Below are 18,914 nucleotides of genomic sequence, written 5' to 3'. Positions count from 1 at the left end.
ATAAACACACTCACCCATACACACACACACATATACACACCCACACACATAAACACACACACACATACACACACACACACACACACACATAAACACACTCACCCATACACACACACATATACACACCCACACACATAAACACACACACACATACACACACAAACACACACACACATAAACACACTCACCCATACACACACACACATAAACACACACACACATATACACACCCACACACATAAACACACACACACACATACACACCCACACACATAAACACACTCACCCATACACACACACACACACACACACACACACACACATATACACACCCACACACATAAACACACACACACATACACACCCACACACATAAACACACACACACACACACACGCACGCAAACACCAAGGTCCAGCATACACCCTCAACAACTACTGACACTAACAACTGACTCTGTGTTTATATTTATTAGAATAGTTTAACTCCACACACACACACACACACACACACACAAACATAGACACATACACACACAAACATAGACACATACACACACACACACACACACACACACACACGCAGTCTCTAACAATAATTAACAGTGTGGACCATGTTTGTGTGTGGACCATGTTTCAAATTCGAGTTCCCACACAAACATATTACAGTTTTTTTCAGTCGCTAACAAGCGTTTGTCCAACCAGTTGTCACATTTTCAAAACTCTAAATACAGTTAGCACAGCATCTGTCTTTTGTGGCCATACCATTCACACATTTCATGTCGTTTTCACACGATATGCAGTCAGTGAACACATTTCCACAATGCTTACATTTTCTTAACAGACAAGCTATACCTCCCAACAAAATTATGGATTGTTTTTTCAGTATTTACGAATGTTAACACACAACATCCCACAATAGCAAAAACAATATTCCAAACCTTAGATACAGTATAAAAACCTCTGCTTCTGCAATGATATCAGTTCAAAAACAATATATCTCAGCTGATAATAAACAAACAATTGAATAATTGACACACAATTGATTTATGTTGGGTAAATTGGGCCAACCACAGCTGATTCCAGTCTGGCTTAGACTCAGTGGCAGGGGTTATTTTTTTCTATTACATTGACACGTATACAGTAAAAGGAGGACTTTGAGGAGTGATGTTTTTAGAAACAGAAACAGAAAAAGACAAACACTGTAATGTCTGGATGAGAAAGAGTAAGAGCAAGGGGCCCAGGGAGAAGAGCAGGCCCAGTGAGAGATGCAGTGAGAGATGCAGGAGCAGTGAGAGATGCAGTGAAAGATGCAGGAGCAGTGAGAGGAGCAGGGTCAGGGAGAAGAGCAGGCCCAAAGAGAGGGCAAGGTAGAGGTGTAAGAATGCGTGGTGGTGGCATTCCAAATGCTGCAAGAATTGTTGTCAGTGATGAAATTCGTGCCACTATCATTGACCATGTAATCAATGCAATGTTGATGAAAACATGTAGCCTAACCCTGAAGATCCTGAAGATCGCAGAGATTAGATGCAGTAATTTTGTGCTTTTTTAGTCCCCCTCCGCTTTTTATCTGGGCTTTTTGCTGTTGTTTTTTTGTTCAGAATGCTCTTGTGTGTTTCATGGATATTTTGTTGTTCACTGTAAGCAATACTGTAAAACTTTTTCTGTTCTATCATACTGTAAACAGTATTTCTACTGTACCTCCTGTAGTAAACAGTAAAGGAAAAAATAAACTGATTTGCTTTTTACTGGAATGCTTTTGAATGTGAACATAACATGTGGACATACAGCTCCCACATTTCATCACATTTCGTGTAAAAATTGCATGCAAATACCTGTAAAACTGAAACATAAAAGTCTATGCAGTTTTTGTAATGTCAACAATAGCCAGTATTTTGAAACCTGGTGTACTTTGATTGAATGCATGTACCTTGTGTACCATTTTTTGACAGAATAATTTCATTTTGAGTCAGATTTTCAGTGTTTTGGTAAAGTTAGTGTGTGCAGAGAAATATGCGTTAGTAATATATTTAAAGGAACCATATGTAAGATTGTGGCCAAAACTGGTACTGCAATCACTTTCAAATTACTGTAGAGCGGTGTATCCTCTCCCCCTCCCCCCTGACTCGAGGTTGCCAACCTGGATGCCGAAACACCACTGACTTCCTGATTAGTAGATAAGTGGAGGGTGGCGCATCAGGCCAAAACACAACATGACATGACAAAACACAACATCAACATCAGTTGAGGGCTGCAACACATTCGGGCTGCAATACATTTCTTACATACGGTTCCTTTAACAAAATGTGTTTTTGAGAAGAAAATTATCCATTTGGCCAATTGTGTTTTCTAGGTGTGAGTCTGTGTTAAGAGTTTAGAAAAAGTATCTGAAGTATCGGTAAGTGCTTGTTAGCGATTGAAAAAAACTGTAAAGGCGCAGTCAGGGATTTCACAGGAATTCACGTTTGTTTGTGGTAATGTTTATATTTAAATGTATTAGCAGACACTTTTGTGCAAAAAAAATGTACATTATATTTTAACTACTGTACGTACCAAATGAAACACGCCAGAGAAGTAGTTCACCCCTACTTTCAATATTTCCAGAGAAATTCCATTCAGGATTTCGTTTTTGTTTCACTTTGTTTGTTTCCAGAGTTTGGGCTGCCTAGCCTGACGAGCCAGACCCACCAGACCCGCAATGCTCTGTCCGAGGGGCGGGATAATCGATTGTCTTTTAAATTCCCTCTGCATGCAAGGAGTTACCGACAAGGAGTTACAAAGGGACTCTGTAATCAACATTTCAGGAAAACCTCTTTCAGAAAATTGCATCACTGTGCTATCAAAGGGCTTGTCTTTCGCTCCAACCTACTCATCCAGAGAATTCGACACCAAGATTGACCTCTACAGGTTCTACAGAAACTTGCACCTTAAAGCTTGGTACAGTATGAATAGTCAAACTTCAAAGACTCACATTGACTCTGTTAGCACAACTCCATAAGGAACTCCCTTTAAACCTAAATCTTCCTTTTGTCCTGTCACTGTAAATGCTTCCCTGAGTACTTTTACCAAGAAAGTGGACTTTGAAGTAGATACAATGTATCAACAAAGACAAAATAGATCTAAGTATTATAACTTAACAAAGCAGGAGCGTTGTGCACTTGAACAGATGATGAATGATGATGATTTGATTATTAAAAGAGCTGATAAGGGAGGAGCTGTGGTTGTTTGGGGTAGAGATAAATACATAAAAGAGGCAAACAGACAACTGAATGATCCTGTATACTATTAGATTTTGAAGCACAACCCTACAGAGGTCTTGAAAAGGGAGTTAAAAAACATGCTGACTGAAGCTAAAGAAAATGATTGGATTTCTGATGGTGAATGTAAGTTTCTTTTCAATGAGCATCCTAAACTGGCATCCTTTTACCTCCTCCCTAAGATACACAAAAACTTAGAAAATCTCCCAGGGAGACCAGTAATTTCTGGGAATGATAGTCTTACTGAACCGGTTTCAAAATACATAGATTACTTCATTAAGCCCATTTTGCCTCTGATTCCAGCATATATACAAGACACGACAGCTGTCCTTAATAAGATCCAGAAACTAGGCAATATTGGGCAAGATACTTTACTAGTAACTATGGATGTGGAGTCACTTTACACCTCAATTGTACATGAAGAAGGGCTAGCAGCACTGGAGTTTTTTCTACAAGACCAGCTACAAACAGAAACTCCCCCTGCACATTTTCTTTTAAAATTAACAAAATGGACACTAAATAATAATATCTTTATTTTTCAAGACCACCTTTTCAAGCAAGCTAAAGGATGTGCAATGGGAGCTTGCTACAGTCCCTCCTATGCAGGGCTATACATGGGTAAATGGGAACATGATTTTGTGCTTAATTCTACTAAAAATGCTTATTTTAACAAAATAATCTATTATGGGAGATATATTGATGATGTATTTTTACTGTGGGATGGATCTGAAACTGAACTATTGTCTTTCCATGCTTACCTCAATGGCATCAATGAAAACATCAAACTGTCTCTGGAGTTCGACAAACAAAGCATTTGCTTTCTGGATTTAGAAATATACAAAGATAAGGAAGGTTTCTTACATTTCACCATCTATAGAAAACCTACCTCTCGCAACACTATTTTGCATGCAAAAAGCTTCCACCCTATAGACATTTAAAGGATAACATACCCTACAGTCAATTCCAGAGACTGAAAAGAATTTGTGATGAAACTGATTCTTTTGAGGTAAAGGCAAATGAAATGGAAAATAGATTTATTCAAAGAGGTTACAAAAAGAAAACCATCCAGAGTGCTAAGCACAGATCTGAGAACCTAGACCGACAATCCCTGTTAAGAAGTGGGAAGTCCAGACAAAGTTCTGGGAGAATTTTCTTTTCCACAAGGTTTAGCACTGAAGCAAATCACATTAAAAACATAATCAGAAAAAACTGGAATGCTTCTCTGAGAAATGTTTTTCAAGAGCCTCCAGTTTTCAGTTTTAAAAGAGCTCCTACCTCAAACTTGTCCACAGCTATACCACCACCCTCTAAAAACACTTGGCTGACAAAGAAACCACAAGGTAGCTTCAAATGTGGTCATTGTAATCACTGCCCTACTGTAGTTCAAGGTAAAACATTTGAAGATATACATAGTCAAAGAACACATGAGATACAGCATTTTATTAATTGTAAAACTACATTTGTGATTTACAAACTGGAATGTCCCCTCTGTAATGTTTTTTACATCGGCAGAACCAAACGAAGGTTACAAGATAGAGTCTCAGAGCACAAATATGCGATAAGAACAAAAAATGAGAACTATCCAATGGCCCGTCATTTCAAAGACAAGCACAATAGTGACCCTGCTATTTTAAGAGCTATAGGTATAGATCATATACTGTACCACAAACAATGAGAGAGGGTGATAGATTGAAACAATTAAACCAACGAGAGAGCTACTGGATTTTTAAATTAAGAGCTACTTTATATCCAGGTTTAAATGATGAGTTGGAATATTTCCATTTCCTGTAAACACAAATGCTCTATTGTTGTATAAATGTATTGCATGTATGTTCTTTTTGTTCTCTAAATACTCTTGTATGTCTGTAGAGACTGTGGAATGATGCCCCCTGCTGACCACCATCAATACCTGTTTGTTTTTCTGTTTCTCTGTGGGTTTACCTTTGTAAATGAGGGGTTTGCCATTAGCTAATTGGTCCCACCCACACACCTGAGAACACTCATGGAATTGATGTCTTTTATTTCAGTATGCCACACAAGAGACTGCTCACTTCCTGACGAAGGCTTCATGCCGAAACGCGTTGAAGTGGTTTAATTATGTTGTGCCCATTAAAATAAAGGCATTTTAACTACAAAGAAGATGAGTGCCTTGGTATTTTACAACTTTTCTAAAATGAACTAAGCCTGTCACCAAAGAGCACCACCTTTACAAAGTTTTGACTAAGTTCCTGGTAGCACTCCAACTGGACTTGATTCTCCCTCTGCATGCAATTGGATAGCGCTACAACTCATGAGTCCCATGCGTTTTCCCACCAGCAAAGCTATTTGGCTAGTTTAAACTTTTGCCAACTTAAAAAAAGCTTAACTCGTGTCACGCTGTTCGCCAACAGCAACATCCATCTTCTTTGTTTTCAAGTAGCAGGGAATTCACGCTGAACAGTTGCAACTCTGCCATCAATCATTATGTTAAGCCCGCCTACCTACTCTATACACGATGTGATTGGCCTTATCGAAGCTTAATTTTTCCAGCTTGCAAGGCAACGGAGAGTTGCTAGACTAGCCCGGGCAGCAAATTAAATTTGCTACCGCTAGGGTGCGTCTAGATTTCTAGGCTATGGGCTGCCTACAGAGACCGGGTATTTTCTCAGTGAACTTACAGAATGGGCAGCAAGTGGTCATGAGGAGATTATTGCTGAATGTGACAAAAATGTCAATTTAGTAGTCAATCAGCATTAAAACATATTTAACACCTTTTAATACTAAAAAAATACTATTCCTGTTGCGCATTAGAAATACTGTCAGAAAATGTTAGGCTTGCAGTACCTACAGGCTTACTGTGCCAAAAATTAATCGAACTGTGATTTTTTGTGTACAGTTACACCCCTAGCACAAACACACACACACACACACACACACACACACACACACACACACACACACACACAAGCAAATACCAATGTCAAGCATACGCCCTCAACAACTACTGATAACTGACAACTGACTGTGTTTTATTTATTAGGGTACATTAACTTTCTTCTTATAACCCTCACAAAGACACACACACACACACACACATACACTACTTTCGATTGTAGCATATCTTTGTATGTTTATAACCCTGAAATAAAGCATAAACAGGCAATAAAACCTTTATTTTCATCATTGGCACTCATTTTTTAGCCTACGGACTCCCCTGAGATGAATGCTCTGTTGTCAAGCCTTTACATTATCACTCAGTAGAGGAATTTCACAAGAACTCCATGTGTTGTAAAACGGTTTCGCAAGCTAGAGTAACATGAAAACAGTGAGCCGTCACATACCAACGCTGACCAAACAAACAAACAGTCTTGCCTTACTGTCCTTGGGGTGTGTGTGCGTGTGGGGGCTGTGTATATGTGTTAAAGTGTATGTCTGTGTGTGTGTGTGTGTGTGTGTGTATGAAAGAGAGAGAGAGAGAGAGAGAGAGAGAGAGAGAGAGAGAGAGAGAGAGAGAGAGAGAGAGAGAGAGAAGAAAAGAGAGGGAGATTTTATGTTTCAATCTTTTCTAAACTTACAGTATGCTTTGGCAACACTTTATTTGTGAATGGTCATGCCAATAAAGCTTTTTTAATTGAATTGAGTTGAGAGAGAGAGAGAGAGAGAGAGAGAGAGAGAGAGAGAGAGAGAGAGATAAAGAGACAGAGAGATAGATAGGAGGTGGGGTTGTTGAAGCATGTACAATGCCAACCATTTTCCAATTCATCATCTGTTACCACTGAGTAATACAAGATTAAGCTTACAGCCTTGTTTGCCGCCTTGGGGTGTTTGGCAGGGAGTCAAAGTGAGTGAATAAAAAAAGTGATGGTGCTGCTGAACGCACCTGGTGCCACTGTCTCCATTCAGGTGTTTATACACAGCCGACGTCAACCACACCTTTCCTGCGGGAGGGCGTAGGATCAATTGAGGTAAAAAGGGACATCTGCGGAAGAAAGGAGAAAGAAAGAAAGAAAGAAAGAAAGAAATGTTTACAATAGACTATAATATAGTGACTGGCCTTATAGATGGTTGATTGATTGGTCAGTTTCCAGTTTGTAACCTCACCATACATATATGTAAGGCAAAATCCACTTTGAGAATGATTACATCTAGATGAACAGATAATGCCATTATTTGCCCGGGTGGCCAAAAGGGCAAGTCACACCACAACTTCCCAACTAGAGCCATTTGTATCTATGGACTGATTATATCAGGCACCCAATATACCCTTGTGTTCAACATTTGGTTTCTAAACTGTTTAGTGATATTGTAGGTCATTTACTAATATTATGGAGTGAGATTATGTGTATTTTCTGGTCCTTACATATGAGTTCCATTAGTCAATAAAAGTGTTTGTCTGTTCTCTGTTTTTGAAATTTTGTTCAGGATTCAGCGATTACATTGGCACAAACTGCATATCAAATTGTCTTGTGATAGCGGCCCGACCCATAATATTTGGAAATACTATACGCAGCTCATAGAAAACCTCTTCTTTGGAAATAGAAAAAAGAAAGCCTGACTCACCATTCGTTTGGTCTAGCACTTGAACATTATCATTTAAAGATCAAAACAAAACCAAGCAACAATCTGCCAAGCTAAGACCCAAACCAAGTGACCTTCAACCTGTTGTACTCAGTATTTTATCATTTGTTAAGCTCTAGTTGAGAAGCTGACCTGATGACAACACCCAAACAAAGACATAAACCAGCTGGAGTGGACACGTATATCTGCAGATAAAGAGTGTGTGTAGGTAGGGTGTTGGCAGCTGAGAGATGACGTAAGCTGCCAGCAGTATATGCATCGTGAGCGTTCGATCTGAGACACTGACATCACTGCCGTGTTTGTTCATCAGTCTGATGTCAGCTCAGGCCTGAAGGCATGGACGGACGTGTAACAGACATGAACATCAGCGCTCCCTGCGTTGTGTGGACACACACACACACACACACACACATTCTCTCTCTCTCTTATGGGAAGAGGGTGTTTCCCTGTCTCGCTGCCATATGCCTTCTGTGCGCTAACGGATGAGTGTCAGAGGGTTCATCACCATTTAATCATCATTATCATCATCACCAGCTCTCTCTATCTCTCTCTCTCTCTTCAAGCATTCCTGCCAAAGTGTATTTTTTCCCTTCATTAAAGACATCAGAGCCCCAGCTCACATGACACTCATAGTTGAATCCCAGAGCGTCTTTGACTCGGTTCCTCTCCTACCCCCATAATTAATGCACTCTTCCCTCCCATTCACCCCCTTCGAATACCACCAGCCTTTCTCATTCAAGGCCCCAACATCATACCCCCTCCCTCCCACCCCTATGTTCTGAGCCATAAGTGGTAGAATGAGGCATTTGGAGAATTTCTCTCTTGCTCGCTCTGACCGAGCCCTTTGGCAAAAGGCCCAAGCTCGCGATCCTGCTCCCAAATATGGAGGTGCTTTTACAAACCAGAGGGGGAAAGGAGGAAGAGGCACGCCCAGGAGGGAGAAAGAGAAAAAGGGAGTGAAAAAGTACATGACCTTTTACGGCTGTGGTTGCCTCCCACTTGATCTGTCTTTCTCTCTCACTCCTCCTCTTTTTCCCTTTCACTGTCTGTCGCTCTTTTTTTGCTAAACTGGTGAAGTCATCTGTGCATGTCTGATTTCTTTAGTCGGGCACTCCCAGGCGCGGACTCTGCCCTCTGTAGTAAATAGGAAGAGAGATCTCAGACGCGCGCACACATTCACACCTCAGCACTGTGGAGCGCACCTCTGCAGGACTACTGTCGGAAGAACTTAGCACATCTTGACTTAAGTAAGTACAGCACACTTGTGCCACTAATAATGCAGTTGTATGCATATTGTATTTTTAACATTGATGATGACTACTGGCGTCGTATAAAACCACATGTTCTGAATTGCATAAACTACAACTAGCTCAAAGACACATTGTAGCGTTTTTCCAAAAAGTAATCTGCTTGTTAAGGGGGACCCGGATTTGAGATGATTTTGTAAGTTTGCTTGTCGGGGCTCATGATGAATCAGGTGGAGTAAAATACTGCGGTTAGCATCTAAAACACCGCTTTCAAAGCATTCGCAACTAAAGAAAAGCTAACTTGAAGCAACCCAAGAGAGAAACCCGGAAAGAAATCCACGGGGTATAAAACTGCTGTTTCAATTTACGAAACAACGGCTCGTTTTTTATTTCGATTTGATGAGCTAGGTAAGTGAAAATATGTAGCCTTGCTTATAGAGTCCGTCATGTAGCTTACCTACCTGTGGTAGCCTAGTCTCTAGAAGAACGTGGGGTGACGAAGCACAGGCGTAGCAGTTATAGCTAATGGCCATTCGCGCAGTGCGCACATGCTCGCTGTGGCATCGTTTAGGGACATCTTACCTGCATGTCAAGACATGTTTCATAATATCTGCTGTGATTCTTTGTATGTGGAGGGTAAAGCTTAAAGTCCAAGTGGATTTTTTTGTAGAGTAAAATCCAGACAGAAACTTCTGATACAGTAGTGTGTTACAGTAGATAACAGTATGTCATCTTTGACTTTGCGCATCTCTCTCTCTCTGCTATGTGCATACATTCCCATGGCATAGGAATAGTACATTATAACAAGAACTCTGTTGTCTTCAAAATCCCACGGCCTTCATGTAACATGGCTTCTAAAATGCTTCCTAAGCCAGCATATGCACATGATGTTCTCTATCAATTCATTCTAATGAATTGAATAAGGTCTGCATGACTGAATTACACAGATGTTTCTCCGGTACTCGCATGCGCCATCTTGATTCCCCCCGGCCTTGAGCGCATCCTCCCCTGCCAGTATCTCACTTCTCTGTCTCACTTACCCAAAGAATGCAGTGTGGCATTAATAAGGCTGATGTTACAGCGGCTTTTGGCTCCTCTTAAAGAAACTAACTGAGACTCTGAAATTGAAACCAGTTGCACTGAAATATCCTTCTCTTTTTCTGCCTCAAAGGCATTCTTTTTTCCCTTTTTTTCTGCAAAGTGCTTAAACCTGCCAGCTCTAACTCTTCCAACTGTGATGGAGGAGAAGCAAATGTGAGGCACAATGCTCCTGCAGTCCACATCAGGATGATTTCAAGGGATAAGGCAGAAACAATTCAAAGACCTTCATGCTAAACTTAAGCTTCCAGCTTGGACTACTTTTGAAGAGGATAATGATAGGCTTTGGTTGAGCAATAGCCAATCTTCAGGGCTTTGCCATCATGTTTTAAGAGGAACAAAAATACAATTGGACACGGTAGTTCTTTTGAAATTATGATTGATAACATGGAGTTTGCAGTTGACGACAAAGGGAACAGGGATTGTTGAGCAGAGCGGAGGCCTCTAATCGATGGTGCCGTCGGAGCCGGCGAGACGAGGGTGGGACGCGAGCAGCCCTGTTAGAACATGTCGGCATGTGGGCCCCGTCACATCGCAGCCAACTGCCAAAACGCCAGTACTCGCTCTCTCCCTCTCACTCCATCTTCCTCTTGCTGTCTCACTCTCATTCTCAATCTCTCTCTCTCTCTCTCTCTCTCTCTCTCTCTCTCTCTCTCTCTCTCTCCCTCTCCCTATCTTTCTCACACTCTCTCTGAAGGCTAATCTATGTCTTCAGTACCCTCTCTCTCTCTCTCTCTCTCTCTCTCTCTCCTTGTCTGTCTTTGCGCTCTCTCTCTCTCTCTCTCTCTCTCCTTGTCTGTCTTTGCTCTCTCTCTCTCCCTCTCTTTCTCACTCATTCTCCCTAAAGGGTACAAACTATGCCTTCAGTACCCCCCCTCTCTTTTTTTCTGTTGCTCTTTCCTTCTCACCCTCTCGCTCTCTCTTTCCATCTCCCCCTTTTCAAATGGACACATTCCAGACTCTTAGCCAAATGGGGGAAACGAGAGAGGGAGAGAGGGAGAGAGAGAGAAAGAGAGAGGGAGAGAGAGAAAATAACGGAAAGGAAAGGAAAAAGAAAAGAAGTCAAGAGTGGTTTAGAAGAATAGACCATTCAGGAAAAAAAGCCAATTCAAGAAAAGTCAGAATGGAGACCAAACATGCTGCTCTGATTATCCATCTAAATTATATAACTTTAAAGGAAACCTAGGCCTCCAGTCCAATGGAAATGTATGGAATCAGGTTGAAAGCATACGGTATCTTATGGATAGATAGTCCAAAAGAGCAGCCCCTTTTTGCAGTCTTGCATCATACTGTTCAGTCTTAAAGAGTCAGCCTAGCCCTTGGGCAGTGTGTGGGGGTTCAGTTTAGCCCATGTTTATTGGTAAACGTGGGTGAGGAGACTTTGGGAGAGGTGGGGGTGGATGTTTGGCGATGGAGGAGTGGTGAGGCCCAACTGCAGAATGTGGATTCAAGTGGAGTCACCACTGTCTGGAGCACTCCCAGTGCATTGTATTGGAGATGCTTCCCCAGCCAACTTATAGCAATATAGTTCTTTTATAGTGATGTGTCACTGAATTATAACGCAGTGAATGAAGTCTCCGGCATTTCCAACGCGTGCCCGGAGCGCTTGATATTGCACTATGTAACATTGTTGATTGGGTAGGATCAGGACCATCTTAGCACTAAATGGAGTTGAATATTGACGGCAAGGGGCATAAATGTCAATTTTTCCATCGTGTTGCTTTAAATGGCAAACTGCTGACTGCCGTCCCATGTGAGTGCTACCCAGCCATGTCATTCTTGCTCAGTCTGGCCTATCTTTACCGATGGCCCGGGCATGCTGTGACTGATTTGTAGATTGGGAAATCACATTCACAGAGAGAGGTGGGGGTGAGGGGGGGGGTGGGAAAGGGAATACCAGTGAGATAGAGGCAGAGAGATTGTGTGTGTGTGTGTGTGTGTGTGTGTGTGTGTGTGTGTGTGTGTGTGTGTGTGTGTGTGTGTGTGTGTGTGTGTGTGTGTGTGTGTGTGTGTGTGTGTGTGTGTGTGTGTGTGTGTGTGTGTGTGTGTGTGTGTGTAAGGGAGAGGGAGATTAGGAAACCGGTATTTACGAGTGTGTTTGGAGTTGTTATTGTTAGGATCTGTCTCTGGTGATGACTTCATATGACTGGCACTCCGTGAGGCATCTCTCTCTCTCTCTTCCTCCCCAAGAGCCCCTCAACCACAGGGGAGAAAAATGTCCAGAATGCAGCCAGACCCTCAGTTTGGCTCTGCTCAGAGAGGACAGGAGTAGAGAGGGGGGAGTGGAAAGCAGCAAATGGCCAAACCCGCTTCCTCTCCCCCCTCCCTCGTTCCTTTCATGACTTGCTGTAGCACTGCATACTCTGAATTAGCATTCGACCGGTGGAACACAGACACAGGATACAGGAACACTGACACACACACACTGACACAGACACACACACACACACACACACACTGACACACACACTGACACACACACTGACACACACACTGACACACACACTGACACACACACACACACAGAGGATCACACTAACAAAATGGCTGATTAGCAGGATGAGGAGCAAGGCCTTGAACGAGTTGAGTGACATTACAACACTTTCCGCTGGAACACACCAGAGGAAGGAGGAGGAAGGAAGTCACACACACACACCTCTCTCTCTCTCTCTCTCTCTCTCTCTCCCCCTTTCTCTCTCTCTCTCTCAGACATTCTTATTTACCAGTTGAAGTGGTAGTGCTGCCCCTTTAGCCTCTGACAACTGTTTCGAAATGTTTTCAGCTAGCGACAAAAAGAGGCTTGTAACAGTAGAACATTACGTAACATTTGATATAGCACACCTGTGAGAACATTCCCTCTGTAGAACGGCGTGTTCTTGATGTATGCGATCCCTGTAGTTAAGGCTGTGTGTGTGTGTGTGTGTGTGTGTGTTTGTGTTTGGATAACATCATACCAGGTGGAGTACACAAACAAAGGAAGTACATACAGGAATGACACACAGACACACACACACACACACACACACACACACACACAGTGAAATATCCTCCACCCAAATCCCAAACACTCTTCAGCCAATATATACACACAATCTGACAGAGAGATCCCAGATGTCCTGTGGGTTTAATTAAAATGGAATTAAATTTAATTCGGATCAGTTCAGGTTAGTTCATATCAGTTCAGTTCAAGAGAAGTTTTCTAGAGAGCTCGTAGACAGAACCTATTGGCTAAAGATGCCCAGGATTCACCTGGGTAAGCTGACTGAATCTTGAAAAATGTTCTCAGAGCGTCTGAACTCCGGACTAGTAATGTCGTCTTCGTTTTAAGTGCTCTTACAGGACTATATAACTTTCCTGGTCTATAAAATATATTTTACTGTTGCTTGCGTGGTTTCTATCACTGGGTGTTCTTTTACATGTCTAAACATCAAGTAGAGACATGATTGAGACATTGTGGAAGTTGATTTAAAATGTGAGCAGACTGCACCTTAAAACATGTAAGTCTACTTTATGTATTAAGTGTCTAAGGTAGAGTGATTCTGCAGTCATAAATAGTTACATTATGTCAAAGTAATCTATGACTAACATCAAACTGAAGCTTGCATCACTAGTATAGATAGGTGAGGTTAGTCATAATTCATCATAACAGCAGATTGCAGTCATCAGCTGTAATTATCATATTAGTTGTAGCAAAACCTTGAAGGCCAAAAAAAAAAAAAAGAGAGAGAGAGAAAAAAAAAAAAGAAACAGCTGGCCTGAGTAAAGGAAGTGACTGGGTGGGGATAGGAAGAGGCACTGAGCCAATGAGAATGTCACGCTTCACAGATGCTTGATGAAATCTCCAAACTTCGACCCCAAGGGTCCATCCTGATATCTGCTTATTGATCTATAAGCAGACACACATGGATGAACACAACACCAATGAAAATAGACTGATGAGGTATAAGGAAAAGAGAGAGAGAGACAGCTCTCCTCGGGGTAGGAGTGTGTGTGTGGGGGGGGGGAGGGGGTAGCAGAAAGGCAGGAAGCTAAAGCCTTGCCTAACACATGATGTTGATACTAGGTATGAGAACTGAACTCAGCGGTTTATTATATCTACTATCTTCAGTAACCAATGTACACTGATGAACACACCGGCAAACTCTCTGATCTCTGATGAAGTGTGAAGCGGAGTTATAAAAAGTTCCATTGTCTGTGTGTTTGTTCATGTAACAGTAGAGCAAACAATACTAGTTCCTTTACTGCTAAGGGTTTTGGAGTGGTAACATCATAAGTATGTAACATCATGCAGTAAGTCGTAAGTCATAACAGTCCCTCACTGGGGATCTGTTCTGTGCGGACACATTTATGCTTGGCTCATGGAGTTATGATTTCCTGCTGCTGGACCTGGCTCTCAGTCCGAACTGCTGGCCTACAGCGTCACTCTGGAGAGACGTTTTCATCTCGCTGTGTGGTCCATTGTGTTAGCTGTTAGCGGCACACGCTCACCAACAAAGTCTGTGAGAGGGAACAAAGATAGGGTGTCTCCATTAGTATCCATGGCTCATGAAGTGTGGAGACAGACAAAAAAGTATTTTGCTCAAAAAACATGAAAGATAATCACTTAGAAATTATAGCTTTGGTAAGGCATAGTTAAGACATCAGTTGGAAAACAAACATCTGGCATCTTCCGCTGGCCTGCCATGAAAGAAAATCAGACCAAAGGAGCCATTATTACTGTTACGCGTTAGTTGCTGAGAGGACTTACATGTAACTCTCAATCACAGCCCTGACAAACAGTGAAGTGGTTTTAGTTTACTGTTTCACTGCATTCCAGTCTTTTACACATTAACCCCACGTGTGAACTGAAGTTCTGGATTAGTGTTCCTGCACTACACAGCAACTGAAACAACCAGCGTTGCTATGCGAGTAGTCCAAGGCTCTCTAAACACTCCTCTCTTGTGTTAGTTTAATGGATTTTAAGTGTTTTCGTGTGCGCGTGTGGTTTTGCCACGCTCCTAAAATCTCAAGAGGCAACAGTGCCAAACAGTGGCCTCAGTTGCTCTTTACTGACATTGTTACCTTTTCTTATTTGACTTTGTTCTAAACACACACACACAAACACAAACACAAACACAAAGAGAGATTGAACGACAGAGACAGAGCAAACATCAGGAGACTCAGATTACCAATCATTGCAGCACTTTGTATGTGAGTTCTGAGGGAGTGTCCCTGTGCAGGGATTTAGGTAGTCGTCATTACGTCTTTTCGTCTGAAAGTGAGAAGGGCTTGGCCTCCTGAGGGTAAACCGTTAACGCAGCACTAAAGCACACATCACCGCAGTGCTCTCTTTGGTCGATAGCCAAGTTGATACCATCATGATAAGTATTTGTAACTGGAGACATTATGTTCTGGTTCCCAGTGGAAGCTTACTGTTATTGTGCTGCATTGTCATGTGATGTTAGGAGATAAAGGTCTATATGAACATGGGTCATATAAGTAAAATAACCTTTTTCACCCATGTTGTGTGTACTGACACAAGTTGGTAGATATTGATAGATCTTGAGATGTGTAATGTCAGTGTGTGTACATACTTGTCATTATGTTAGTTTGTCTGAACATCTGCATTAACTGTCCTCTGTTCATTCTGAATGCACCATTTAAAAGCCACAGTTACATTCTTGGGATTGTGTTTCCACCGAAAGAACTGCCGCAAATAAGTGTGAAGACAATACAATACAGCAAAACTTGCAGAGAGAATGAAACAACTTTAATTAGAAGACAAACAACATAAGCTCTCTGTGTTTCTGTAACCTACGCCTGTGTCAAACTATTTATTTTAAATGTATTTTGTAGTGTTAAGCAGCATACATACCAAGTTTAGTTTACATTTGTCCTGTGTGTATTGCCCTGCCCTGACACAGAGGTACATGACCTCAGCATTGCAGCTCTTATCCCAGCAGGGTGTGTATTATTTTTAGTCATCTGTGTACAATAATCAGTTTGCCATATGTGTCAGCATCAATTCAGTGGTACGCTGTATGCATGGGAGGGGTGCTGTAATGTTGCTTGTGTGTAGCCTCCAAGTCAACAGTCTTCCATTTTGAGTTTTATGTCAATGTTTAAGATTCCAGATTTGAAAACAAAGAATAGATGGCATGGCAGCCACGGTGCCTTCCTTCCCCATCATATCTAAGATTTGATGACATTTGCTATTTGCGGTGTTGTTTTTTTCCTGTGTTCATTTCCCCTCTCTCTCTCTCTCTCTTTCTCTCTCTCTCTCTCTCTCTCTCTCCCTCTGTGTCCTGGCAGAAGCTACAGCCATGGCAAACAAAGGTCCCGCATACGGCTTGAGCCGCGAGGTGCAGAGCAAGATCGACAAGAAGTACGACCCCGAGCTGGAGGAGCGGCTGGTCAGCTGGATCATGGCCCAGTGCGACGCTGACGTGGGCTCGCCCGAGCCTGGCAAAACCGGCTTCCAGAACTGGCTGAAGGACGGATGTGTGAGTTCCTGATTCATAATAAACAGGAGAAAGTGTGTGTGTTTGTGTGTGTGTGTGTGTGTGTGTGTGTGTGTGCGGGAGTGTGCGAGCAGTGGTCATTCGAGTAATACATATTTTTAGAAGCAGTTATTTGCCCGAAATATGTCTCTTTACAAAAAAATGACAACATTTTGATTCCTCTGTCTTTCTCCATCGTGACCCTTCAGGTGCTGGGTCATCTCATCAACACCCTCTATGGTGCCAATAAACCCATCAAGAAGGTGCAGACCTCGGGGATGGCCTTCAAGCAGATGGAACTAATCTCCCAGTTCCTCAACGCTGCTGAGCGCTACGGCGTCACCAAGACCGACATGTTCCAGACAGTAGACCTCTGGGAGGGTGCGTATGACCCTGCACATCCCCACACACTCATGACATCACTTTCAGTTCATTACACATGACATTACTTTCAGTATGAAGTAGTGCTCAGTTGTGAATGTTATACAAGAAGTGTGTGTGTGTGTCTGTGTGTGTGCGTATGTGTGTTTGTGTGTGTGAATAAGGGTGGTGATATTGATCACAGCTAGTATTTATGCTGAGTCTCATGTATGTGTGTATGCGCAGGTAAGGATTTAGCGGCTGTACAGAGAACACTGATGGCGCTTGGCAGCTTGGCTGTGACAAAGGATGATGGCCTTTACAAAGGCGACCCTGCCTGGTTTCACAAGTGAGTAAAATGAGTAAAATCCTTGGAGTGTCAACCTCTTTACTCCAGAATAAAAAATAAAACAAAAACACAACACGTCACCAGCAATTTTGATATGTGATCATTTATTGTTTATTTGTGAATGTGCAGGAAATCCCAGGAAAACAGGAGGGAGTTCACTGACGAGCAGCTCAAAGAGGGGCAGAGCGTGATTGGCCTTCAGATGGGCACCAACAAGGGGGCATCACAAGCTGGCATGACGGGCTACGGCCGGCCCAGACAGATCCTGTAAAACCAGCTCCCGAACCAGATCCGCTCCACCAACTTCATCTCTCTCCATCGTCTCCCAACCCCCCCCCCGAAACCAATCACTGAAACTGGAGATGCACAGGGACCAACACGCACGCAAACACACACACACACACACACACACACACACACACACACACACACACACATATCAGACACACACTCTGCGACATATGAACATACTATGACCAAAGACTATTGTTACACATCCCATTCCCCATGTTTTTTTGTACATTGTATATTGATTATTAATAATTCTGAAAAAGAAAATTAAAAAGACTTAATTTTGAACAAATTCTGAAGTTTGGTGTTTTGTCATGTTGTGGAAAAACTACTCAGGGAGGCCCACTGTTGAGTAAAACTGGAAAGATTTGAAGAGGCGTCCAGCTCCACCCTCCACTCTCTTTTTCTCCCTCTCTCTCTCTCCTCCTCTAATCCATTTGTTTTTTGAGCTCTCAGCTTTGCTCTGGTCTGGGCTGGTTTGTGTCTTGGCTTTCAAATGCTTCAGGAATAGAGACTCAACAGGAACAGAACGGCGATGGAGGGAGGGACAGAGAAAGAGAGAAAGGGAGAGCGAAAGAGGGAGAGACTGCCTGTCTGCTGGATTCTGTTACTTGAAGTGATGCAACTTACTGACAGGGTCTCTCTTCATCTGCCAGTAAATGGGATTGTTTTCTGCTGAGACGGAACAGCAGCTCAGGGACAGGAAACAAGGAGGTGCCAGATTCAATGAATGGAACAGGACGGAGTACAATAGAACTCCAGGACGTCCCTCAGTTAACCATGCGTCTAATAAATGACAGAATATAGATTTTTTTAATCCACCTACACAATGTTGTACTGAAAGGTGATATTTCCTAAAAAGGAGGGAATGCAATGCAGGGTGGGCAAATACGACTCCTCCCACTGCTTTATCTTTTTTTTTTCTAAACTGAGCTGTGCTTTCATAGCAACGACATGTTTATGTGCATAACAACCGTGGAAGGAACAACAAAGTTTGAAGCAACATTCAAAATGAGCATTGTTGTGACTCATTTCAAACCAGATTGAGACTCACACAAACACATAAGGAATTCATGGTTCACAAACTGACAAACACACAACGTTGAAGGGAAATACACAGACCAAATAAGTAAAACAAGAAGCAACACAATGAAACCTAAACCTAGAATGAAACAAACCTAGACGTGGTGGTCCAAAGCCCATTTGAAAACATTTTTACATCTCAACGTCCTACAAAGTTCAGCATACAGACAACCTTACAGATGACAAATGCTTGG

General features: G+C 42.2%; 1 protein-coding gene across 1 annotated transcript; it reads left to right on the top strand.

Annotated features, from left to right (window-relative positions):
• The first annotated feature begins 8,905 nt into the window (after positions 1-8,905).
• Positions 8,906-17,929, top strand: tagln2 (transgelin 2). The gene is made up of 5 exons (XM_076273588.1): positions 8,906-9,060; positions 16,450-16,640; positions 16,847-17,018; positions 17,244-17,346; positions 17,476-17,929. Exons 2-5 carry the CDS (start codon positions 16,461-16,463, stop codon positions 17,615-17,617), a joined length of 597 nt encoding a protein of 198 aa, XP_076129703.1. The 5' UTR covers positions 8,906-9,060; positions 16,450-16,460; the 3' UTR covers positions 17,618-17,929.
• The last annotated feature ends 985 nt before the right edge of the window (positions 17,930-18,914 follow it).

Source organism: Alosa pseudoharengus, unplaced genomic scaffold (assembly GCF_046254945.1).
Source record: "Alosa pseudoharengus isolate Yale_2024_CS ecotype anadromous, Long Island Sound unplaced genomic scaffold, YU_APseudo_1.1 YU_APseudo_1.1_scf_8, whole genome shotgun sequence".
Taxonomy (NCBI): Eukaryota; Metazoa; Chordata; class Actinopteri; order Clupeiformes; family Clupeidae; genus Alosa; species Alosa pseudoharengus.
Note: the sequence above shows the minus strand (reverse complement) of the source record. Positions and strands in the feature narration are given on the sequence as shown.